Source organism: Mya arenaria, chromosome 13 (assembly GCF_026914265.1).
Source record: "Mya arenaria isolate MELC-2E11 chromosome 13, ASM2691426v1".
Lineage (NCBI taxonomy): Eukaryota > Metazoa > Mollusca > Bivalvia > Myida > Myidae > Mya > Mya arenaria.
Genome location: NC_069134.1, coordinates 21,832,056 through 21,859,733, shown reverse-complemented (window position 1 = coordinate 21,859,733; position 27,678 = coordinate 21,832,056). Strand labels below are relative to the sequence as shown.

Genomic DNA, 27,678 nt, shown 5'->3' with positions numbered 1-27,678 from the left:
TACACTGTTGACGAAATATATGTTCGAAACAAAACAAAACAACACCAACCGTAACATTATTTCCTTTGAAAACATCGATTCTTGTGGCCAAAAGGGTATCAATATTAATGCAATTCGTTGTCTATGTATTATCGACAAAACAAAACGTTTACAATTAGTTGAAGCCATAGTCTAGTTCCGTCAAGTGATGCTAAAACACCATCACCACCACCACCAACACCACTAACACCACCACCACCACCACCAACAACAACAACAACAACACCAACAACAACAACAAAAACAAAAACAGCAGCAGCAAAAGGAGCAGCAATAACAACAACAAGATCAAGAACAGAAATAAACAACAAGCAGAAAACAAACAAATAGAAGCAGGACATTTGAGGAGAAAAGATTAGCATTATTATCTTCTGTGCACGAATTTCGAGATAACAATTCACGGAACATTTAACTGATCTCTTTTATCAAAGCGTTTCAGTAAAACATGGATAATAATATTTTCTATACGTATTCGTGTGTAATACCTTGCAGGTGAGACTTGCCTCCGAACAATCTATCTGGTTTGGTTCGCTGTATGAAGAGGCATTTTAAGAGCACCCGGGATCCAAAGAGTTCGTATGCAATACGAAGAAACTCCAAATCGGACATTCTCCGGTACGCAGACTGGCAAACTAGTTTAAATTTATTTGTTACAAAATATTTAGCGTGAAAATCAAGGTGTATTCGGCACACTGTATGGAGTTTTCTTGATCATCAGAATCACTAAATATCTTTTCATGATTCTCTTAATTAGAATACTGCTAAAAGAGGACTTAGACAACTTCCACTTGAAATAAAGTTGACTGAATAGTTTGAACCAGCCGTATTTATACATTGATAAGAACAACTGTCACCGAACAGTTTCAATTCAACTAGGTCTGCCGTATGTATACTGTGATAAGAACAACTGTCTCCGAACAGTTTCAATTCAACTAGGTCTGCCGTATTTATACTCTGATAAGAACAACTGTCACCCAACAGTTTCAATACAACTAGGTCTGCCGTATGTATACTTTGATAAGAATAACTGTCACCAAACAGTTTCAATACAACTAGGTCTGCCGTATGTATACTTTGATAAGAATAACTGTCACCGAACAGTTTCAATACAACTAGGTCTGCCGTATGTATACTTTGATAAGAATAACTGTCACCAAACAGTTTCAATACAACTAGGTCTGCCGTATGTATACTTTGATAAGAATAACTGTCACCGAACAGTTTCAATACAACCGGGTCTGCCGTATTTATACTTTGATAAGAATAACTGTCACCGAACAGTTTCAATTCAACTAGGTCTGCCGTATGTATACTTTGATAAGAATAACTGTCACCAAACAGTTTCAATACAACCGGGTCTGCCGTATTTATACTTTGATAAGAATAACTGTCACCAAACAGTTTCAATACAACTAGGTCTGCCGTATTTATACATTGATAAGAATAACTGTCACCGAACATTTTCAATTCAACTAGGTCTGCCGTATGTATACTTTGATAAGAATAACTGTCACCGAACAGTTTCAATACAACCGGGTCTGCCGTATTTATACTTTGATAAGAATAACTGTCACCAAACAGTTTCAATACAACCGGGTCTGCCGTATGTATACTTTGATAAGAATAACTGTCACCGAACAGTTTCAATACAGTCGGGTCTGCCGTATTTATACTTTGATAAGAATAACTGTCACCAAACAGTTTCAATACAACCGGGTCTGCCGTATGTATACTTTGATAAGAATAACTGTCACCAATAACTGTCACCGAACAGTTTCAATACAACTAGGTCTGCCGTATGTATACTTTGATAAGAATAACTGTCACCGAACAGTTTCAATTCAACTAGGTCTGCCGTATGTATACTTTGATAAGAATAACTGTCACCGAACAGTTTCAATACAACTAGGTCTGCCGTATGTATACTTTGATAAGAATAACTGTCACCGAACAGTTTCAATACAACTAGGTCTGCCGTATGTATACTTTGATCAGAATAACTGTCACCGAACAGTTTCAATACAACTAGGTCTGCCGTATGTATACTTTGATAACTAGGTCTGCCGTATGTATACTTTGATAAGAATAACTGTCACCAAACAGTTTCAATACAACTAGGTCTGCCGTATGTATACTTTGATAAGAATAACTGTCACCGAACAGTTTCAATACAACTAGGTCTGCCGTATGTATACTTTGATAAGAATAACTGTCACCGAACAGTTTCAATTCAACTAGGTCTGCCGTATGTATACTTTGATAAGAATAACTGTCACCGAACAGTTTCAATACAACTAGGTCTGCCGTATGTATACTTTGATAAGAATAACTGTCACCGAACAGTTTCAATACAACTAGGTCTGCCGTATGTATACTTTGATAAGAATAACTGTCACCAAACAGTTTCAATACAACTAGGTCTGCCGTATGTATACTTTGATAAGAATAACTGTCACCAAACAGTTTCAATACAACTAGGTCTGCCGTATGTATACTTTGATAAGAATAACTGTCACCGAACAGTTTCAATTCAACTAGGTCTGCCGTATGTATACTTTGATAAGAATAACTGTCACCAAACAGTTTCAATACAACCGGGTCTGCCGTATGTATACTTTGATAAGAATAACTGTCACCGAACAGTTTCAATACAACTAGGTCTGCCGTATGTATACTTTGATAAGAATAACTGTCACCGAACAGTTTCAATACAACTAGGTCTGCCGTATGTATACTTTGATAAGAATAACTGTCACCGAACAGTTTCAATACAACTAGGTCTGCCGTATTTATACTTTGATAAGAATAACTGTCACCGAACAGTTTCAATACAACTAGGTCTGCCGTATGTATACTTTGATAAGAATAACTGTCACCAAACAGTTTCAATACAACCGGGTCTGCCGTATTTATACTCTGATAAGAATAACTGTCACCGAACATTTTCAATACAACCGGGTCTGCCGTATTTATACTTTGATAAGAATAACTGTCACCAAACAGTTTCAATTCAACTAGGTCTGCCGTATGTATACTGTGATAAGAACAACTGTCACCAAACAGTTTCAATACAACTAGGTCTGCCGTATGTATACTTTGATAAGAATAACTGTCACCAAACAGTTTCAATACAACCGGGTCTGCCGTATTTATACTCTGATAAGAATAACTGTCACCGAACATTTTCAATACAACCGGGTCTGCCGTATTTATACTTTGATAAGAATAACTGTCACCAAACAGTTTCAATTCAACTAGGTCTGCCGTATGTATACTTTGATAAGAATAACTGTCACCAAACAGTTTGGACCAAGCTGGATTACCGTATTTATACCTTGATAAGAATAACCGTCACCGAAAAGTTTCAACCAGCCAGGTCTGCCTTATGTTTACTGTGATAAGAATAACTGTCACCAAACAGTTTCAATTCAACTAGGTCTGCCGTATGTATACTGTGATAAGAACAACTGTCACCAAACAGTTTCAATACAACTAGGTCTGCCGTATGTATACTTTGATAAGAATAACTGTCACCAAACAGTTTCAATTCAACTAGGTCTGCCGTATGTATACTTTGATAAGAATAACTGTCACCAAACAGTTTGGACCAAGCTGGATTACCGTATTTATACTTTGATAAGAATAACTGTCACCGAACAGTTTCAATACAACCTGTCCTGTCGTATTTATACTTTGATAACAACAACTTTCACCGAACAGTTTCAAAACAATCGGGTCTGCCGTATTTATAATTTGATAAGAACAACTGTCACCAAACAGTTTCAATACAATCGGGTCTGCCGTATTTATACTTTGATAACAACAACTTTCACCGAACAGTTTCAATACAGTCGGGTCTGCCGTATTTATACTTTGATAAGAATAACTGTCACCAAACAGTTTCAATACAATCGGGTCTGCCGTATTTATACTTTGATAACAACAACTTTCACCGAACAGTTTCAATACAGTCGGGTCTGCCGTATTTATACTTTGATAAGAATAACTGTCACCAAACAGTTTAAATACAATCGGGTCTGCCGTATTTATGCTTTAATAACAACAACTTTCACCGAACAATTTCAATACAGTCGGGTCTGCCGTATTTATACTTAGATAAAACAACTGTCACCGAACAGTTTCAACCAGCCGAACTGCTTACGTATTTATATCTTGATACTTTGGATATGCTTTGTTCTTCCGAAACCCCTCTCTAATTCAGGTCCCTCATTCAAGGGTCCTCTCTTCAAGGGTGTACAGTTTCCCTAATTAGATTTCATCTTGAAGCTGCCAGTACTATTAATTGTTTTTTAATTGCACAATTCGATTTCATTTACTACGTCTTTGCAGACTGTCAAGTTATAATTTAATTCATTTAGTAGGTTGAAGACCTTTGCAAGTTGGTTTGCTCGTATTTATATTCTTAATTTAGAAACAGCGGTGCACTTTTACCAATAAGGCACAAAACATATGTGTCATTTAATTATCTTAACAATTACAGTCAACTGGCACTTTTTGTATCTTTTCAAATCATCTTATTTCAATAAAATGTGCTTACCAAGTTAATTGTATTTCATCAACTGCCCCTCACAGAATGTTACATAATATTTTATTTGCTTAATTCATTACATTATTTGCCTCAATTACATCAAATTTTAGTTAATAGATGTCAAAATAGTCCCGACACAATGCAGTCGCGCAGCGAGATATTTTTACCATACCACCAACACCATCATCTCTTTTATGCCTTTTTCATTAAAATAACTAGATATAAAATTTCTTTGATTTTATTTATTTACTCATTGTACAACCTAATTTCGGTTTGGCAGGATGGCGCGACGCCATATTGTATAAGTCTTAATGAAAGGAGGCCAACCTCTGAAGGTGATTTTAATACGAGTTAATCATTTGGAAAACTGAGATGATTGAGGCCTTTTTAGCTTAAGCAAACACGCGTTCATGAGCGCAAACTCCATTTAAAATATAACTTTACTTCTGTAAACTCTAAGAAAAGACTTAAAAGAAAATGAACCCAAAAAAGCAACTGTTTATGACTTGAAGAAAAAATCCTGTTAAGCGTTAAAAGTATTAAGCGATTTTAATCTGACATGAAACGCCATCTAAATGACTCCCCGCGAACAGGCCTTCACGTATTAGTTGACTCGATGAGTAGCTATAAATGAACTAAAATTAAATTTTGATACATGTTAACGATTTTGAAAGGTGAATGTGTAAATAAATCAGAGTGTAACAGCTGGATATGGTAGCAAATCTGACATGGCGAAAGGTCGTGCGGGTCGGGGACCATAGAGAACCGTCTTATGTGATGCGTGGAAGCGTCCCAAGCAGGGGTGGGTTGGAAGTAGAGAGCCAAGGATAGTTGCTGCCGAAGAGCTCCGATCCATATTTTCTTGAATGAAATGCGAGAGAAATCATTCAAAAGCACAAACCACTTTCATGGTATAAAAACAGCAGTTCCTGCTGGATTGGAACTGTTTATTGACATCACTGGTAGATGCAACACTCACCTTCCCAAGCAAAAACAAATTATTGAATTTTTGGACGTGGGCCTTGTACTACAATTAATATTATTTTATATAAGAATAACACAATAGTGGTCACTAACTATTCGTGTGTTATTCTTTTAAGATATAGACACATACTTGATATATAGGGCAGGTCCAACGAAAACCTGCCTGGTTTGTATACAGTGCATACACTGACACTCAAAATCACGTGACCAAGACCCTCGAGTCTGCTTCTCACGTCAGTTACGTAGACAAATGTCAAGGCTAACGATCTTTAACAAGGTAAAAGACAGCGTCCAAAAGTTGCCAATGACAAACGTTCAAGTATTGACTAACGTCCAAGTATCGAAAAACGTCCAAGTATTAACAAACGTCCGAGTATGAGCAATCGTCCAAGTATCAACAAACGTCCAAGTATCGACAAACGTCCAAGTATCGACAAACGAGTATCTACAATCGTCCAAGTATCTACAAACGTCCAAGTATCGACACGTCCAAGTATCTACAGTCGTCCAAGTATCTGCAATCGTCCAAGTATCAACAAACGTTCGAGTATCTACAATCGTCCAAGTATCGATACACGTCCAAGTATCTACAATCGTCCAAATATCGACACACGTCCAAGTATCTACAAACGTCCAAGTATCGACACACGTCCAAGTATCAACAATCGTCCAAGTATCTACAATCGTCCAAGTATCTGCAAACGTCCAAGTATCGACACGTCCAAGTATCTACAATCGTCCAAGTATCTGCAATCGTCCAAGTATCAACAAACGTTCGAGTATCTACAATCGTCCAAGTATCGATACACGTCCAAGTATCTACAATCGTCCAAGTATCGACACACGTCCAAGTATCTACAAACGTCCAAGTATCGACACACGTCCAAGTATCAACAATCGTCCAAGTATATACAATCGTCCAAGTATCAACAAACGTTCGAGTATCTACAATCGTCCAAGTATCAACAAACGTTCGAGTATCTACAATCGTTCAAGTATCGACAAACGTTCGAGTATCTACAAACGTCCAAGTATCGACAAACGTTCGAGTATCTACAATCGTCCAAGTATCGACAAACGTTCGAGTATCTACAAACGTCCAAGTCTCGACAAACGTTCGAGTATCTACAATCGTCCAAGTATCAACAAACGTTCGAGTATCTACACTCGTCCAAGTATCGACAAACGTTCGAGTATCTACAAACGTCCAAGTATCGACAAACGTTCGAGTATCTACAATCGTCCAAGTATCGACAAACGTTTGAGTATCTACAAACGTCCAAGTCTCGACAAACGTTCGAGTATCTACAATCGTCCAAGTATCGAGTATCGACAAACGTCCGAGTATAAGCAATCGTCCAAGTATCAACAAACGTCCGAGTATGAGCAATCGTCCAAGTATCAACAAATGTCCAAGTATCGGCAAACGTCCAAGTATCGACAAACGTCCAAGTATCGCCAAACGTCCAAGTCTCGATAAATGTCCAAGTATCGACACACGTCCAAGTATCGGCAAACGTCCAAGTATTGACAAACGTCCAAGTATCGACAAACGTCCTAGTATCAACAAACGTCCAAGTATCGGTAAACGTCCAAGCATCGACAAACGTATTGTGACAGAACTACCGCAGAATCAGTGGCACAACTACTCCAACAACTGTTCTAGATTCCGAATTTAGACGCCTATACCCTTCGTCACCCATACGACCTGGAACGACCAAGCGTTAGCGGAGTTTTGGCATGCTCGGTACCCGTCCTTTGTTTCATTTTATTTAACAAAAGCGAACCCACATGTAAATTGTAAATAGTTTTCATTGCACGACCGTTTCACTGGACCGCACAGAATGTACATAGGTTATACACTCACTCTTCTCATGGAAGACCACCCTTTGTCCATTGACCCTTTCTGCCACCAATATGCCTTTGCCAGTTATAGAATGAAGGAAACAGGCTCATGCTTATATGTCTTGAAGAATAGCATTCATTTCGAGAAATAAATAAACTTTAGTAAAACGTTCTTTAAAGGTTTGACAATTAAATACGTTAAATATACTTCAGTTGTTTACATTTGATCCAAACATGTTTTGCATTTACGTGTTCTTCTATGTGTCTTCTTTAAACATCTGTATGCTATGGTGGCATATTTGCCCTCCACTTAAGACATTTTGACCCGCAACATGGGAAAATATCACCCTGCCTCTTGGTGCGTTTTCGCCCTGCCACTTTGGGTATTTTCGCCTCGCCACATGGGACATTTTGACCCGCTACTTGGGACATTTTGACCATCCACATGGGGAATTTTCGAACCGCCACATGGGGAATTTTCGTCCCGCAACTTGAGTCCTTTTCGACCAAACACGTGGAAAATTTCGCTCTACGAAACATTTCCTTAATACGGTTACAAACGCACTTATCACATACGAGTAATCAAAGGGAAGTAACACAACTCTAATGTTTAACCTATTCACTAATGAAGAGTACTCCTCCCGAAAACTAGTTAGATAAGGTCTTTTTAGGTTACCGCTTGAACATTGATCCGTTACCCCGGAGAAATCTCTCTCGCTCAAACAAACAATATGTTTTATTTAACTGAGTAGAAATGTACGTACTAAAGTTAGACGAACATTAACTTCTGCTGTAAATCATATGACGTTACCTAACAAAAATGAAATATATTGATGATCTTTATATATATATATATATATATATATATATATAACTTTAAATGGTTATACCTTTTATGGAACATAGAAGGTAATTTTCATTTCACAAGTTACCATTTATTGATCTTTTCTGCTTTTCTGTAAGATTTGTTTATGTAATAAATCATCTTCAGAGCATGGGTGGTAATGTCAGTTTGTGGAAGATTAAGTCAGAGATGGTGACAGTATCAGCCAAAGATTTGGGCAGTATCAGTCAGAAATGGTGACAGTATAAGTCAGAGATGGAGGCAGTATCAGTCTGTGATAGAGGCAGTATAAGTCAGAGATGGAGGCAGTATCAGTCAGAAATGGTGACAGTATCAGTCAGAGATGGAGGCAGTATCAGGCAGAGATGGTGACAGTATCAGTAAGGGGTGGAGACAGTATCAGTCAGAGATGGAGGCAGTATCAGTCAGAGATGGTGACAGTATCAGTGAGGGGTGGAGGTAGTATCAGTCAGAGATGGAGGCAGTATCAGTCAGAGATGGTGACAGTATAAGTCAGAGATGGAAACAATATCAGTAAGAGATGGTGACAGTATAAGTCAGAGATGGAGGCAGTATCAGTCAGGGGTGGTGGCAGAATCAGTCAAAGATGGTTGCAGTATCAGTCTGAGATGGAGGCAGTATCAGTCAGGGGTGGTGGCAGTATCAGTCAGAGATGGTGACAGTATCAGTCAGAGATGGTGACAGTATCAGTCAGAGATGGAGGCAGTATCAGTCTGAGATGGAGGCAGTATCAGTCTGAGATGTGAAATGGAGGCAGTATCAGTCTGAGATGGAGGCAGTATCAGTCTGAGATGGAGGCAGTATCAGTCTGAGATGGAGGCAGTATCAGTCTGAGATGGTGGCAGTATCAGTCAGATATGGTGGCAGTATCAGTCTGGGGTGGTGGCAGTATCAGACTGAGATGGAGGCAGTATCAGTCAGAGATGGAGGCAGTATCAGTCTGAGATGGTGGCAGTATCAGTCTGAGATGGAGGCAGTATCAGTCTGAGATGGAGGCAGTATCAGTCTAAGATGAAGGCAGTATCAGTGAGAGATGGTGACAGTATCAGTCAGGGGTGGTGGCAGTATTAGTCTGAGATGGTGACAGTATCAGTCAGAGATGGAGGCAGTATCAGTCTGAGATGGAGGCAGTATCAGTCTGAGATGTGAGATGGAGGCAGTATCAGTCTGAGATGGAGGCAGTATCAGTCTGAGATGGAGGCAGTATCAGTCTGAGATGGAGGCAGTATCAGTCTGAGATGGTGACAGTATCAATCTGAGATGGAGGCAGCATCAGTCAGGGGTGGTGGCAGTATCAGTCAGAGATGGTGACAGTATCAGTCTGAGGTGGAGGCAGTATCAGTCTGAGATGGAGGCAATATCAGTCTGAGATGGTGGCAGTATAAGTCAGAAATGGTGTCAGTATCAGTCTGAGATGGAGGCAGCATCAGTCAGGGTTTGTGGCAGTATCAGTCAGAGATGGTGACAGTATCAGTCTGAGGTGGAGGCAGTATCAGTCTGAGATGGAGGCAGTATCAGTCTGAGATGATGGAAGAATCAGTCTGAGATGGAGGCAGTATCAGTCTGAGATGGTGACAGTATCACTCAGGGGTGGTGGCAGTATTAGTCAGAGATGGTGACAGTATCAGTCTGAGGTGGAGGCAGTATCTGTCTGAGATGATGGCATTATCAGTCTGAGGTGGAGGCAGTATCAGTCTGAGATGGAGGCAATATCAGTCTGAGATGGTGGCAGTATAAGTCAGAGATGGAGGCAGTATCAGTCTGAGATGGAGGCAGTATCAGTAAGGGGTGGTGGCAGTATCAGTCAGGGATGGTGGCAGTATAAGTCAGAGATGGTGGCAGTATCAGTCAGAGATGATGGCAGTATCAGTCAGAAATGGTGGCAGTATCATTCAGAGATGTAGGCAGTATTAGTCAGTTATGGTGGAAGTATCAGTCAGTGATGATGGCAGTATCAGTCAGGGATGGTGGCAGTATATGTCAGAGATGATGGCAGTATCAGTCAGAGATGATGGCAGTATCAGACAGAGATGATGGCAGTATCAGTCAGTGATAGTGGCATTATCATTCAGAGATGGAGGCATTATCAGTCAGTAATGGAGGCAGTATCAGTAAGGGATGGTGGCAGTATAAGTCAGAGATGATGGCAGTATCAGTCATAGATGATGGCAGTATCAGTCAGAGATGGAGACAGTATAAGTCAGAGATGGAGGCAGTATCAGTCAGAGATGATGGCAGTATCAGTCAGAAATGGTGGCAGTATCATTCAGAGATGGAGGCAGTATTAGTCAGTTAGGTTGGAAGTATCAGTCAGTGATGATGGCAGTATCAGTCAGGGATGGTGGCAGTATATGTCAGAGAAGATGGCAGTATCAGTCAGAGATGATGGCAGTATCAGTCAGAGATGATGGCAGTATCAGTCAGAGATGGTGGCATTATCATTCAGAGATGGAGGCATTATCAGTCAGTAATGGAGGCAGTATCAGTCAGTGATGATGGCAGTATCAGTCAGGGATGGTGGCAGTATATGTCAGGGATGGAGGCAGTATTAGTCAGAGATGATGGCAGTATCAGTCAGAAATGGTGGCAGTATCATTCAGAGATGGAGGCAGTATTAGTCATTTATGTTGGAAGTATCAGTCAGTGATGATGGCAGTATCAGTCAGGGATGGTGGCAGTATATGTCAGGGATGGTGGTAGTATAAGTCAGAGATGATGGCAGTAACAGTCAGAGATGGAGACAGTATAAGTCAGAGATGGAGGCAGTATCAGTCAAAGATGGAGACAGTATCATTCAGAGATGGAGGCAGTATCAGTCAGAAATGGTGACAGTATCAGTAAGGGGTGGTGGCAGTATCAGTCAGGGATGGTGGCAGTATCAGTCAGAGATGGTGGCAGTATCAGTCAGAGATGATGACAGTATCAGTCAGAGATGGTGGCAGTATCATTCAGAGATGGAAGTAGGATCAGTCAGAAATGGTGACAGTATCAGTAAGGGGTGGTGGCAGTATGAGTCAGGGATGGTGGCAGTATCAGTCAGAGATGGTGGCAGTATCAGTCAGAGATGATGACAGTATCAGTCAGAGATGGTGGCATTATCATTCAGAGATGGAGGCAGTATCAGTCAGTAATGGAGGCAGTATCAGTCAGTTATGTTGGAAGTATCAGCCAGAGTTGATGGCAGTATCAGTCAGGGATGGTGGCAGTATAAGTCAGAGATGATGGCAGTAACAGTCAGAGATGATGTCAGTATCAGTCGGAGATGATGGCAGTATCAGTCAGAGATGGTGGCAGTATAAGTCAGAGATGATGGCAGTATCAGTCAGAGATAATTGCAGTATCAGTCAGAGATGATGGCAGTATCAATCAGAGATGGTGGCAGTATCATTCAGAGATGGAGGCAGTATCAGTCAGTAGTGGAGGCAGTATAAGTCAGTTATGGTGGAAGTATCAGTCAGAGATGATGACAGTATCAGTCAATAATGGTGGCAGTATCAGTCAAAGATTGAGGCAGTATCAGCCTGAGATGGAAGCAGTATCAGTCTGAGATGGTGGCAGTATCAGTCAGTAATGGAGACAGTATCATTCAGAGATGGCGGCAGTATCAGTCAGATATGATGGCAGTATCAGTCAGAGTTGGAGGCAATATCAGTCAGTAATGGAGGCAGTATCAGTCAGGGATGGAGACAGTATAAGTCAGAGATGATGGCAGTATCAGTCAGAGATAATTGCAGTATCAGTCAGAGATGATGGCAGTATCAATCAGAGATGGTGGCAGTATCATTCAGAGATGGAGGCAGTATCAGTCAGTAATGGAGGCAGTATAAGTCAGTTATGGTGGAAGTATCAGTCAGAGATGATGACAGTATCAGTCAATAATGGTGGCAGTATCAGTCAAAGATTGAGGCAGTATCAGCCTGAGATGGAAGCAGTATCAGTCTGAGATGGTGGCAGTATCAGTCAGTAATGGAGACAGTATCATTCAGAGATGGCGGCAGTATCAGTCAGATATGATGGCAGTATCAGTCAGGGATGGAGGCAGTATCAGCCTGTGATGGAAGCAGTATCAGTCAGAGATGGAGGCAGTATCAGTCAGATATGGAGACAGTATCAGTCAGATATGGAGACAGTATCATTCAGAGATGGTGGCTGTATCAGTCAGAGATGATGGCAGTATCAGTTAGAGATGGAGGCAGTATCAGTCAGGGATGGAGACATTATCAGTCAGAGATGGAGGCAGGATCAGTCTGAGATTGTGGCAGTATAAGTTAGGGATAATGGTAGTATCAGTCAGAGATGGAGGCAGTATCAGTCAGAGATGGAGACAGTATCATTCAGAGATGGAGTCAGGATCAGTCAGAAATGGTGACATTATTAGTAAGGGGTGGTTGCAGTATCAGTCAGAGATTGAGGCAGGTTTAGTCAGAGATGGTGACAGTATCGGTCAGAGTTGGTGGCAGCATCAGTCAACGATGGAGGCAGTATCAGTCAGAGATGGAGGCGGTATCAGTCAAAGATGGCAGCAGTATCGGTCATAAATGGTGGAAGTATCAGTCAATAATGGTGGTAGTATCAGTCTGTAATGTTTGTAATATCAGTTAATAATGGTGGTAGTATCAGTCAGTAATGGTGGAAGTATCAGTCAGTAATGGTGATATAATCAGTCAGTAATGGTGGAAGTATCAGTCAGTAATGTGGTAGAAACAGTCAGTAATGTTGGTAGAATCAGTCAGTAATGTTTGTAGAATCAGTCAGTAATGTTGGTAGAATCACTCAGTAAAGTTGGTAGAATCAGTCAGTAATGTTTGTAGAATCAGTCAGTAATGTTGGTAGAATCAGTCAGTAATTGTGGTTGAATCAGTCAGTAATGTTTTTAGAATCAGTCAGTAATGTTTGTAGAATCAGTCAGTAATGTTGGTGGAATCACTCAGTAATGTTTGTAGAATCAGTCAGTAATGTTGGTATAATCACTCAGTAATGTTGGTAGAATCACTCAGTAATGTTTGTAGAATCAGTCAGTAATGTTTTTAGAATCAGTCAGTAATGTTGGTAGAATCACTCAGTAATGTTGGTAGTATCAGTCAGTAATGTTTGTAGAATCAGTCAGTAATGTTTGTAGAATCAGTCAGTAATGGTGGTAGAATCAGTCAGTAATGTTTGTAGAATCAGTCAGTAATGGTGGTAGAATCAGTCAGTAATGGTGGTAGAATCAGTCAGTAATGTTTGTAGAATCAGTCAGTAATGGTGAAAGTATCAGTCAGTAATTGTGGTAATATCAGTCAGTAATGGTGGTAGTATCAGTCAGAAATGGTTGTAGTATCAGTCAGTGATGGTGGTAGTATCAGTCAGAAATGGTGGTAATATCAGTCAGATATGGTGGCATTATCAGTCAGTAATGGTGGTAGTATCAGTCAGAAATGGTGGTAGTATCAGTCAGAAATGGTGGCAGTATCAGTCAGTAATGGTGGACGTATCAGTCAGTAATATCAGTAGTATCAGACAGTAATGGTTGTAATATCAGTCAGTAATGTTGAAAGTATCAGTCAGTAATGGTGAAAGTATATGTCAGTAATGTTGGTAGTATTAGTCAGTAATGGTGAAAGTATCAGTTAGAAATGGTGGTAGTGTCAGTTAGGAATGGTGGAAGTTTAATTCAGTAATGGTGAAAGTATCAGTCAGTAATGGTGGTAGTATCAGTTAGAAATGGTGCTAGTATTAGTCAGTAATGTTGGTAGTATCAGTCAGTAGTTGTGGAAGTTTAAGTGAGTAATGGTGAAAGTATCAGTTAGTAGTGTTGGTAGAATCAGTCAGTAATGGTGGTAGTATCAATTAGAAATGTTGGTAGTATTAGTCAGTAATGGTGGTAGTATCATTCAGTAGTGGTGGTAGTATCATTCAGTAGTGGTGGAAGTTTAAGTCGGTAATGGTGAAAGTATCAATCAGTAATGTTGGTAGAATCAGTCAGTAATGGTTGTAGTATCAGTTCGAAATGTTGGTAGTATTAGTCAGTAATGGTGGTAGTATCAGTTCGAAATGGTGGTAGTATTAGTCAGTAATGGTGGTAGTATTAGTCAGTAATGGTTGTAATATCAGTGAGTGATGGTGGCAGTATCAGTCAGTAATGGTGGTAGTATCAATCAGTAGTGGTGAAAGTATCAGTCAGTAATGGTGTTAGTATCAGTCAGTAGTGGTGGAAGTATCCGTGGAAGTATCAGTCAGTGATGGTGGTAGTATCAGTCAGTAGTGGTGGTAGTATCAGTCAGTGATGGTGGAAGTATCAGTCAGTAGTGATGGAAGTATCGGTCAGTAACGGTGGTAGTATCAGTCAGTAATGGTGGTAGTGTCAGTCAGTGATGGTGGCAGTATCAGTCAGTAATGGTGGTAGTATCAGTCAGTAGTGGTGGTGGTATCAGTCAGTGATGGTGAAAGTATCAGTCAGTGATGGTGGAAGTATCAGTCAGTGATGGTGGAAGTATCAGTCAGTAGTGGTGGAAGTATCAGTCAGTAGTGGTGGTAGTATCAGTCAGTAGTGGTGGTAGTATCAGTCAGTGATGGTGAAAGTATCAGTCAGTGATGGTGGAAGTATCAGTCAGTGATGGTGGAAGTATCAGTCAGTGATGGTGGAAGTATCAGTCAGTAGTGGTGGAAGTATCAGTCAGTAGTGGTGGTAGTATCAGTCAGTAGTGGTGGTGGTATCAGTCAGTAGTGGTGGTAGTATCAGTCAGTGATGGTGGAAGTATCAGTCAGTAGTGGTGGTAGTATCAGTCAGTAGTGGTGGAAGTATCAGTCAGTAAAGGTTGCAGAGGTGTTGCAGACATGAAATAGCACGGACAATAATTACTTACTTAAGTTAATTTGTCGGAACTTTTATACTGATGGTTTTGATACATTGTAATACATACTTATTGTCTCTTTACATATATTAAATGTTGCATTTGTAATTGTTATATATTCCAAGTTTTGATTGAAACATCTGGGCAATTGTCAAAACGATTCTTAATCTTAGTTTAAACAGTATTTATTTCAAATTTAAATATAAACGGTATTTTAACAACAACAAAAATAATAAGGATTGAAAATCAACTTATGTAAATTCTTTTCCTAATAGCTATTTAGTTCAATAAACAAATCCGATCAAGACGCTTAAAATAAGATGTGTGATTTATTTGCTTATATACTGTTATCATTTCTAACACATGTAGCTATAAAGTAGGTTTATCGTCTCATGCATTTTTAATCTTGATATCTTACCGATATGAAAAAGTGTCCAAATGACGTGGTTAACGTGTAAAGACATAAAGTAAAAAAACATCCATTTGAAAGAGACATAATTTTGACAAGGGTTTTGACTTCATCTCTTTGTTTCCATTATTTCATTCTTGTGATTCTATCATCTTCATCTATTATTTACATCTAACAGGGTTGACACAGTGATGTATGCTTCCTTTGTGAATAAAACTATGACGTGCAAACAACTATAAAACATTGTAATATAATGTGTGCTCTATAAGGTATCTGTTTTGATAAAAAGAATAGCGTAGTAATTGATTACTTTACTAACGTGTTAACGTACAGATTGAATATTTACATTCCTAACTATTTTGTTGTAAACAATATATTACCTGACATCTTTGCACTTGTTAACTTCACACCACCACATGTCAGTCCAAATTGACGCACCAGTAGCGGATCCAGGGTAGGGGGGGGGGGGGGGGGCCGGCGTCCCCACCCAAAAATCTCCCAAGTTTACTTTTTATTTCAATATAGGAGAAAAGAAGTAATAAAATATGACCAAAATGCACCATATCGACTAGAAATTGTTACAGTTGTCTTGGGGGACTACCTCCAAACTCCCTGCAAACAGTTCCAACCAAATATATTTCGGTTTTGAAGGTGGGGCGCAATTAAAAAGGTTACGCCTCTAATTTACGACCTCTAACCTCTAACGTCGAATCCTAAATGGCGGCCCTGCGCACGGGGTTAGAGAGCCAATCGTTAGTACACAATTTTGGTCACTAACGCGACCACATATTTTAAATCGTCTTCTTAAAGCTGCACTCTCACCGATATACCATTTTTACAACTTTATTATTTTTTTGTCTTGGAAAGAGCAAAATTTTGCATAATTATCTGCAAACCAATGATATAAGTTTGCTGACATTGTCTGTCAGATAAAAAATCAGATCGTAGATTTTCATATTTCCGTCCCAAAATTAATGTTTTATGGCTTAAACCGTTACTAACCGTTTAAGAAAAATGCATAAAACATCATTTTTTTTTTTTAATTCAAATATAAAAATCTGCGATCTATTTTTTTTCAGCAGTCTTATATAACTGGTTTCCATGGATTCCCACAAAAATTGGCTCGTTCCAAGACAACAAATAAAAAAAATTGTCAAAACGTTCAATCTGTGAGAGTGCAGCTTTAATATTCATACTGCAATTGAAAAAAATATTTTTTACAAATAATTTCATGAAAGGTGATTTAATAAGGATTTTCCAATTGTTCATCACTTTCTTAAAACTGAACAGATCACACGTGTTAAAGCTTTAAAATATTATCTCGCAGTAAGGTTCCACAGCATGTGGAACAGACACAATGTTTAGAGTTTTGTCAACAAGTGCCCTTTTGGTCTTGCTGACGTACACCTCGAGGATGATCTGAATGTCGTACATCCGGGTGATGGTATAGATGGCGTTTACCTCAAGGCTTGTCAGGATGGCGTTCACCTGGGGGATAATCTGGATGGCTTACACATCGAGGATGATCTAGATGGCGTACACCTCGAGGATGATCTAGATGGCGTACACCTCGTTGGTGATCTAGATGGCGTACACCTCGAGGATGGTCTGGATGGCGTACACCTCGAGGCTAGTCTGAATGGCGTACACCTGGAGGATGGTCTGGATGGTGTACACCTGGGCAATGGTCTGGATGGCGTTCACCTGGGGGATTGTCTGGATTGCGAACACCTCGAGGCTAGACTGGATGGCGTACACCTCGAGGATGGTCTGGATGGCGTTTATCTCAAGGCTTGTCTGGATGGCGTTCACCTGGGGGATAATCTGGATGGCGTACACCTCGAGGATGATCAAGATGGCGTACACCTGGAGGATGATCTGGATAGCGTACACCTCGAGGATGATCTAGATGGCGTACACCTTGAGGATGATCTAGATGGCGTACACCTCGAGGATGGTCAGGATGGCGTACACTTCGAGGCTAGTCTGAATGGCGTACACCTGGAGGATGGTCTGGATGGCGTACACCTGGGCAATGGTCTGGATGGCGTTCACCTGGGGGATTGTCTGTATTGCGTACACCTCGAGGCTAGACTGGATGACGTACACCTCGAGGATGGTCTGGATTGCGTCCACCTGGGTGATGGTCTGGATGGCGTCCACCTGGGTGATGGTCCAGATGGCGTACACCTCGAGGATGGTCTAGATGGCGTACACCTGGAGGATGATCTGGGTGGCGGACACCTCGAGGATGGTCTGGATGGCGTACACCTCGAGGATGGTCTCGGTGGCGTACACCTCGAGGATGGTCTGGATGGCGTCCACCTGGGTGATGGTCCAGATGGCGTACACCTGGAGAATGATCTGGATGGCGTGCACCTGGAGGACGATCTGATTGGCGTACACCTGGAGGATGATCTGGATGGCGTACACCTGGAGGATGATCTGGATGGCGTACACCAGGAGGAGGATCTGGATGGCGTCCACCTGGGTAATGGTCTGGGTGGCGTATACCTCGAGGATGGGACTGTCTAGATGGTGTTCACCTAGAGGCTAGTATTGGTGGCGTACGCCTCGAGGATGTTCTGGATTGCGTACACCTTGAGGATAATCTGGGTGGCGTTCATGTACGTATAAGCACCAGTTTAATCGAAACTCTATATAATGTCAACGGAACTGATCATGAACAGTTTAAAAAATAACTTTCGGGCTTAATTTTCTCGAACAGCTTTAGTCTCTTATAACAGGATTAAGTATCTTATTTCATTTATCAAAATATTTACTGAAATTTTTCAACGTAAAGAAAATTTATCTTGATAATTATAAATAAAACTTTTTTTTAAATAGCTCAAAGCTATTCAAAATATAAATACAACACAAAATATACCAAAACCAAAATAGTGCCCTTAGCGTGATCGTGTTATAAAGGACTTAAGAAGTTTCGGGAAATTATGGCCGGTATTAATTACTAGTATGTAATATTCTTATTTTGAAGAATTCTTTGATTCTAAAATTATCTTTAGTAAAATCATGATAAATTTTATTTTATTTTGTAAAAATCAAGTATAAGTTAGTAGGTTCACTAAATTGCTTTTGTTACGACAGAGCTATATAACTTCATGTTGTCTTTGATTCCCGACTTCAGGTGACACCATGTTGTCTTTGCTCCTCGATTTCAGGCGCTGCTACCCGATTAAAGGTGACACTATGTTGCCTATGATTCCCGACTTTATGTGTCACTATGTTGTCTATGCTTTCCGACTTCACGTGTCACAATGTTGTGTATGCTTTCCGACTTTAGGTGTCACTATATTGCCTATATATTTCCCGACTTTAAGTGTCACTATATTGCCTATGTTTCCCGACTTTAGGTGTCACAATGTTGTCTATGTTTCCCGACTTTAGGTTTCACTATGTTGTCTATGTTTCCCGACTTTAGGTTTCACTATGTTGTCTATGTTTCCCGACTTTAAGTGTCACTATGTTGCCTATGTTTCCCGACTTTAGGTGTCACTATGTTGTGTATGCTTTCCGACTTCAGGTGACACTATGTTGCCTATGTTTCCCGACTTCAGTTTTCAGTATGTTGTCTATGTTTGCCGACTTCAGATTTCACTATGTTGTCTGTGTTTGCCGACATCAGGTTTCGCTATGTTGTTTATGCTTTCCGGATTCAGGTTTCGCTATGTTGTTTATGCTTCCCGGATTCAGGTTACGCTATATTGTCTGTGCTTGCCGACTTCTGGTTTCGCTATGTTGTCTGTGTTTGCCTACTTCAGGTTTCGCAATGTTGTCTGTCTTTGCCGACTTCAGATTTCACTATGTTGTCTATGCTTCCCGGGTTCCGGTGTCACTTTGTGGTTTATGTTTCCCTATTTCATGTTTCACTATCTTGTCTTTGCTCCTGAAGTGGCGGATCTTGAAGGTAGCTTTCGAATTTCTGAAAAACAAGGAGCAAAATAAACCAGAGAACTTGAAAGCCTCAGAAAAGGTCCAAAAATGCTTTCGTTCTAATTGCCAGACAGTGTATACTATTTCAAACAATATGCTTTTTTTTACAAATTCCCGAAAAGCTTTTGCTTATGATGGATATGTACATTGATGTAGGTTGATGTAGGTTCATTTTGTTTTACCCAAATTGACGTCTACAAAAACAATTCTTCCAAGTAGGCAATTCAAGTACTCTTTTATTCGTTATTTGGATTAAAGTTTCTCTAAGTCTTGTACTGGAAACGACCATACACTGTTTTTCTAATTTACCTCCATGACTTGGGCTTCTTTGACCCCGATATAGACCCAGGTATAGAGAGGCTTGAACTCCAGTGCCAAGCGTTTGTAGGCAACAGATCGCAGCCCATCGCTCTTCATCCTCTCTGGTGCCGAATTGACAAGAGTGAATCTGGTTAGGAGACAAAAACAACACGATATAATCAAAAAGACGAAATATAGCGTGCATGCCCTTCAAATGGACATTTTAAACATTGTTTAACGTTAAAATTGCAATACGAAATACTGATGTATGTGATATCAAAATTGTGTTTGGACCGTGTAATAGAACGCTTTAATTGAACGACCTGTGTTGACTGCAACTACTTTATGTTCATGACATATTTGTCTGTTTAATGGATACTACATTTTAATTTCGTTTGTAAAATAAGCATAAACAAGAGATGTTTGTCAAACATTATGCCCACCTGAGCGCCATGTTGTCTGGATTATATGGACAATTGAATGAAATATGCATGGACCGAAATGACAGCTGATTTGTCACTGACATTGGATGCCGTTGGGGTAGTTTAAAGATTTTGACCATTCAAAGTTTGAGGATAGAGTTTGTTATGACCATGACCTTTGACTCTATGACCTCAAAATCCATAGGAATCATCAGCTGGTCACCAAATATCTAAATGTCAAGTTTGAGGGCTATGTGTGCAGGCATTGACAAGTTATCACACAGACAAGCTTTTTTCGTTCAAGGTCACTGTAACCTTGACCCGATGACCCCTAGAATCATAAGTGGTCATCTACAGGTCAGACCAAGTCAAGTTTGAGGGCCATGGGTGCAAGCATTGTCGAATTATCACTTGAAACATTTTCGCATTCAAGGTCACTGTGAACTTAGCCTTTGAAACAATGACTCCTAAAATCAATAAGTGTCATCTCCTGGTCAGGCCCAACTTCCATGTCAAGTTTGATGATCATAGGTTCAGGCATTGTTGGGATATCACTGGGAGAAGAATTGTTAACTTTTTTGTGTTAAAGGTTACTGTGACCTTGACCTTGGCCCGACGACCCCCAAAGTAAAGAGGGGTCATCTACTGGTCAGGCCCTACCTTCATGTCAAGTTTGATGACAATAGGTTCAGGAATTGTCAAGTTTGCTTTCAAGGTCACTGTGACCTTGACCCCTAAAATCAATAGGGGTCATCTACTGATCAGGCCCAACCTCCAAGTCAAGTCAAGTCAAGTCAAGGGCCATGGGTGCAGACATTGTTGAGTTATCATTCGGACAACCTTTTATCGTTCAAAGTCACTGTGACCTTGACCTTTGGCCTGATGACCCCCCAAAACAAATGGGGTCATCTACTGGTCAGGCCCAACCCCCAAGTCAAGTTTGAGGGCCATTGGTGCAGGCATTGTCGAGTTATCACTCGGACAACCTTTTACCATTCAAGGTCACTGTGACCTTGACCTTTAGCCCAATGACCCCCGAAATCAATAGGGGTCATCTACTGGTCAGGCCCAACCCCCAAGTCAGGTTTGAGGGCCATAGGTGCAGGCATTGTTGAGTTATCACTCAAACAACCTTTTACCATTCAAGGTCACTGTGACCTTGACCCGATGAGCCCAAAAAACAATAGGGGTCAGCTACTGGTCAGGCCCAGCCTCCAAGTCAAGTTAGAGGGCCATGGGTGTAGGCATTGTCGAGTTATCACATGGACAACTTTTTACTATTCAAGGTCACTGTGACCTTGACCTTTGGCCCAATGACCCCCAAAATCAATTGGGGTCAGCTACTGGTCAGGCCCAACCCCCAAGTCAAGTTTGAGGGCCATAGGTGCAGGCATTGTCGAGTTATCACTCGGACAACCTTTTACAATTCAAGGTCACTGTGACCTTTGACCCGATGAGCCCCAAAAACAATAGGGCTCATCTACTGGTCAAGCCCAACCTCCAAGTTAAGTTTGAGGGCCATGGGTGCAGGCATTGTCGAGTTATCACATGGACAACCTTTTACCATTCAAGGTCACTGTGACCTTGACCTTTGGCCCAATGACCCCCAAAAACAATAGGGGTCATCAACTGGTCAGGCCCAACCTTCATGTCAAGTTTGATGACCATACGTCCAGGAATTGTTGAGTTATCACTCGGACAAGCTTTGGTCTACCGACGGACCGACCGACCGACCGACCGACCGACATACCGACATGCCTGTGCAAAGCAATATACCCCTCTTCTTCGAAGGGGGCATAAAAATACTAAAGATTAGCAACTAATGCGTGTCAGACATTGTAATTATATACCAAACCTGTGCGGGTTCTTCGGATTGCCGGCATCGTGTTCATGCTCAAGCGCCCAGAATCCCCCGATCAGCGCCTTAGGGCGAGAAATGTGAAGACCGGCTGTGAAAATTCTGAAGAAATAAAGAAATTATCGTGCATGTCTAAATAAAATAAATCTGCCCGCGTCACGAACAATTGATGTTAGAAATCCTTTAAAATAAGAGGAAAAGACCAAGATCAGCAGAATGTTGATATATAGTCATGCTGGGGAAAACCGGCTGTACGTTATTGACTTAAAATTATACATTGTATGTCGATAGCGTCTGGGAAATGAAATAAGTAGGAAATAACATATAACTATATTTAATCCGCACCTCATGACCATGTCATCATCCTCGCCTCCCCAGCCGAAGTACAGGTTCGAGTAGCCGTTCACGCGCCACAGCTGCTCTGGGCTGAAAGCCGACACCCCGCCGAAATACGACGTGTACGGCAACCTAGATAAGGTAGAGAATAACATTACATCTTAAGTCTCGAAGCATTTGATTATTACATTCTGTCTGAATTTATTAGGAAGTTGGAAATAAGATTCGTTCTGAAAAAAATCGACGTCGTATGAACTCGTCTGTGACATCACCTGTTGTATCAACGCTACATAGATTTTACTGCAATAAAACGAATTTTCTTCAGTCACAAGTGTCACATTTGTTGGATTAGAGGTATTCCGCATGTAACGCGCCCTCCATCACGATCTCATTGAACCGTACCGGACGTGTACTATATAGATACGCGCCCAATTGAATCCATATTCCAGTAAAGGCAACATCTGTGTTCATCTATAGAAACGTAGTAGGGGTGTATTTTTCAATAAACATGGATTGTTTTTTCCGTCAACAAGAGATGTACATTACTGTAATATAATCATTGAAAAGGGAGATGTTAAGCAGCTTAAGACAAGCTCACTTCGTTTGTTTTTGTATTTTTCGCGTAAAATTCACTTCTGTAAGAAATTAAACAGGAAGAACTTGAATGATTATCACAACGAATCATTTTTGAGTTATCAAATTTGAGTCTGTATTGTACCTAATTGAAAAAAGCTACTTATGCTTGTTACACTTAAGAAGTTTCGAAAAACATTGGTCTCATAATGACCAAGGTCTACAGATTGAATGCATACTGTTTGAACTTAGAGTTGGTGGCCGATAGGTGTCGTGGCACGCGGCCACACCGGTACAGGTTCCGGTCGTCCATCTGAAGCAGGTCAACGTCATGGATAACATAACACGTGTACTTAGACACGCTGGACGCCGTCAGGAAGCCAACGTTCGCCAACAAACCGCGGTTAAACTGCGACGGGAACGCCTGCAAGGCGTAAGAAGGATATTTATTTTGGGTTTTATTAGTGTAAATTGAAGCAAAGAAATAATCTATATCACAAACATGGAATGAAAATGTTACTTTTCATGGGAATGAATTTGATTTATATTTTTATAAAACACTAGCCCTCTTTAAACCGGCCAATTTTTATTGAGCCTTGACGTATTCTCGACATTCGAAAAAAAATGGCAAAAATGTATAACTGAACGAAGTCGGTCACTAGCTGATTTGCAGGGATGGGGGGATTCAAATACATGTATGACCTATTTGACCCAAACAAATAATGTAGCGATTTATGTGTCCCTATCACCCATTCATGATTCAATATGATAGTAATAGTTCCTGTATGTGTTTTCTTCAACACGCGCCCTCAAACACAATCTCTTTAAACCATCCGGGACGTGCATTAATAAGGTTACGCGCCCTCAGACACGATCTCCTTGAACCACCCGGGACGTGCATTATTAAGATAACGCGCCCTCAGACACGATCTCCTTGAACCACCCGGGACGTGCATTATTAAGGTAACGCGCCCTCAGACACGATCTCCTTGAACCACCCGGGACGCGCATTATTAAGGTAACGCGCCCTCAGACAAGATCTCCTTGAACCATCCGGGACGCGCATTATTAAGGTAACGCGCCCTCAGACAAGATCTCCTTGAACCATCCGGGACGCGCATTATTAAGGTAACGCGCCCTCAGACACGATCTCCTTGAACCACCCGGGACGCGCATTATTAAGGTCACGCGCCCTCAGACACGATCTCCTTGAACCACCCGGGACGCGCATTATTAAGGTAACGCGCCCTCAGACAAGATCTCCTTGAACCACCCGGGACGCGCATTATTAAGGTCACGCGCCCTCAGACAAGATCTCCTTGAACCATCCGGGACGCGCATTATTAAGGTAACGCGCCCTCAGACAAGATCTCCTTGAACCACCCGGGACGCGCATTATTAAGGTCACGCGCCCTCAGACACGATCTCCTTGAACCACCCGGGACGCGCATTATTAAGGTAACGCGCCCTCAGACACGATCTCCTTGAACCACCCGGGACGCGCATTATTAAGGTAACGCGCCCTCAGACACGATCTCCTTAAACCACCCGGGACGCGCATTATTAAGGTCACGCGCCCTCAGACACGATCTCCTTGAACCATCCGGGACGCGCATTATTAAGGTCACGCGCCCTCAGACAAGATCTCCTTGAACCATCCGGGACGCGCATTATTAAGGTAACGCGCCCTCAGACAAGATCTCCTTGAACCATCCGGGACGCGCATTATTAAGGTAACGCGCCCTCAGACAAGATCTCCTTGAACCATCCGGGACGCGCATTATTAAGGTAACGCGCCCTCAGACACGATCTCCTTGAACCATCCGGGACGCGCATTATTAAGGTAACGCGCCCTCAGACACGATCTCCTTGAACCATCCGGGACGCGCATTATTAAGGTTACGCGCCCTCAGGCACGATCTCCTTGAACCATCCGGGACGCGCATTATTAAGGTTACGCGCCCTCAGGCACGATCTCCTTGAACCATCCGGGACGCGCATTATTAAGGTTACGCGCCCTCAGGCAAGATCTCCTTGAACCATCCGGGACGCGCATTATTAAGGTAACGCGCCCTCAGACACGATCTCCTTGAACCATCCGGGACGCGCATTATTAAGGTAACGCGCCCTCAGACACGATCTCCTTGAACCATCCGGGACGCGCATTATTAAGGTAACGCGCCCTCAGACACGATCTCCTTGAACCATCCGGGACGCGCATTATTAAGGTAACGCGCCCTCAGACACGATCTCCTTGAACCATCCGGAATGTGCATTATAAACGTTACGCGCCCTCAGACACGATCTCCTTGAACCGGAGGTTTATTATTATTATTATTATAATCATCTCCAGAGGTTTATTATTTAGATTTCGCGCCGTCTCACACGACATTCTTTAACCTCCAAAGACGTGTATAACAAAGGTTACGCGCCCTCTAACACGATTTCATTGAACCGTCACAGATGAGTTTTAAAGTTTTCGACACCCAAATATGTAATATTCAGATGTCTGGTGACCCTATATATATACCATCAAGGTTTATTGATGCTAACAGAGATTACGCTCATTTGTTGATTGAATTCCTTAAAAAATGACGTGTAAGCAGATAAACGTAAACATGACCCACCATTTCTACCACATATATGCCGTACTCCAGGTTCTGTCTCTGTAGTACCATATGCAGGTGGCGAAGTTGTACCTGCGGCATAAGCAAACATTGGGAGCGGTTTGTGAAAGATTGGTCAAAACATTTCCGTTGAAATAAAGAACTAAAACACAAACTGCAATCTCTTGAACTGTCACAATTTTCCTAGTGATGTGAACATTATATGGCGTCACCAAGCATCATATTTTAAAATATTAGAAACACTTCAAAACTAGCGTGTTTGAGGGTCGGATAAAATTAAGTGGTAAGTCAGCTGTAAATCGAAATGCGAGACAAAAGTACCAAATTAAGGTTATGCCTGTTCAATGTATTGTACTCTGCAAAAGATGGTTGTATCGATCTGGGGTCAGAGATTGTCACAGCTAACTTTGAATACACATATGTATACAGTAATTAATTTAAGACTGATTGTCATATATAGCTCTACCCCTTCCAAAATACACAGGGATAAGCAGCTCAACACGAGATTAGGTTTCTGGCCCTGGAAATACCTTGAGGTTTTGCTCCCGATCCCTGTAAGGTATGATGATCGCCGTGCGTTCTCGGGGCTCGCACTCACTCGGCCGGAAGCGGCCGCCATGTTGAACCTGCTTCCTGTATGCTTCCGGCAGCTCAGTCTCCCGGATGAAGGTATCTGGCGGCATCTGCCCGACTGCCATAAACATCACATACATTACGATATATGTTTCTTATTTTAAGTCTTTCTGTCAAACAATGATCATCCAGTCGATCAATCAATCAATATGTCAATTAATTAATTAATTGTATAATTAATAAGCAAATTGCTGAAAGAAGCGATTTGTATAGCCAAACTACATGTATGAACATTTCCACCAACTCTCTTAATAAAATATTACATGTATAAACAAGGAACATTTGTCTATTTGCAAAGAATAATAGTCATTTTGCATTCGATGATACAAACGTACTGAGTTCTGACGGCCAAAGTGGACAGTAGTTCGGTCGTTTCCCTCCAGCCCTGACCAGTTTATGGTCAAGCACAAGTGACCAGTTAATTGACGGCTGTTTCAGGATAAAACTGGAGTCATTCACTTTCGGCCATTGAAGATCAACTTTACCGTTGCTATGGTTGCGAATAACAAGCGCGTTCTTCTCGTCCCCCAAGATACTTATTGTTTCATCTTTAGTTATCACTTTTCTCTTGGCGTTAAACGTTATATTTTTAGTTGATATATTCAACATTGCTTTAAGTATGTGTATCTCTTCTAGAATATCCGTGATATTTGCTATAGTAGCCTGTTTCGCTTGGTCCGATGTCACTGTAGACTTCTTAAACGTGGCTTCACGGTTTTGTTTTTTGGTATAAACATTCGCTTTCAAATCTGCGTCTCTTGAAATTGTGCCATGAAAAATTGATGCAAATTGGATAAACATAAGAGTCACTATGATACTCATGATCAGGTAGATATAACAGTGAAAACCGTCGCGTCTTCGATAGAAATGTTTAATCTGTTCCATGGCGGTTAAATTGCAACCAGAAATGAAGGGTGTCTGTTTTTCTGCAAAGTAATAAAGATTGTGTTTGGCACCAGTAAAATATGATATGTACACAATTATCATATACGATATATATTGTCTAATATGTTCTAAGCTTTCTGGCAAAAAATATATTTTTAGCAGTGTATTGCATAATAATACTAATACGGTTCACAGGCAGTGTAAATTGTAACACTATCAATTGCTTCACGCCGGTTTAATTAACCACCAGCCGTCTTTCTATTTCCACGGCATATTTACTTATCTTCGGACTTGCATGATAAAAAACACACACAAAACAACTCCGCTGTATTTAAATGATTTGTAAATGATCAATATTTCAAATTTTATATGTATAAATCAAAATAGAATTATAGAAACTAGCAATGTATCCTTCGTGATAAAGCTACCAGCGGACCTTCATCCGGGAGACAGGGCGCCATGCTGGTTCACGGGAGGCTAATCTTTACACGCAATGGAGTGATGCTGGACGAGGTTATGTCCCTTCTCCAGAAATCCTTCCGCTGATAAATTTTGGATTTATCAGGCAA

General features: G+C 41.1%; 1 protein-coding gene across 1 annotated transcript; it reads right to left on the bottom strand.

Annotated features, from left to right (window-relative positions):
• Nucleotides 1–18,473: 18,473 nt before the first annotated feature.
• Nucleotides 18,474–27,141, bottom strand: LOC128214855 (beta-1,4-galactosyltransferase 4-like). The gene is made up of 8 exons (XM_052921539.1): nt 26,560–27,141; nt 26,122–26,282; nt 25,592–25,663; nt 23,204–23,388; nt 22,401–22,523; nt 22,053–22,157; nt 19,785–19,923; nt 18,474–19,464 (listed from the first exon to the last, which is right to left on the bottom strand). Exons 1-8 carry the CDS (start codon nt 27,107–27,109, stop codon nt 19,402–19,404), a joined length of 1,398 nt encoding a protein of 465 aa, XP_052777499.1. The 5' UTR covers nt 27,110–27,141; the 3' UTR covers nt 18,474–19,401.
• Between the last annotated feature and the right edge of the window lie 537 nt (nt 27,142–27,678).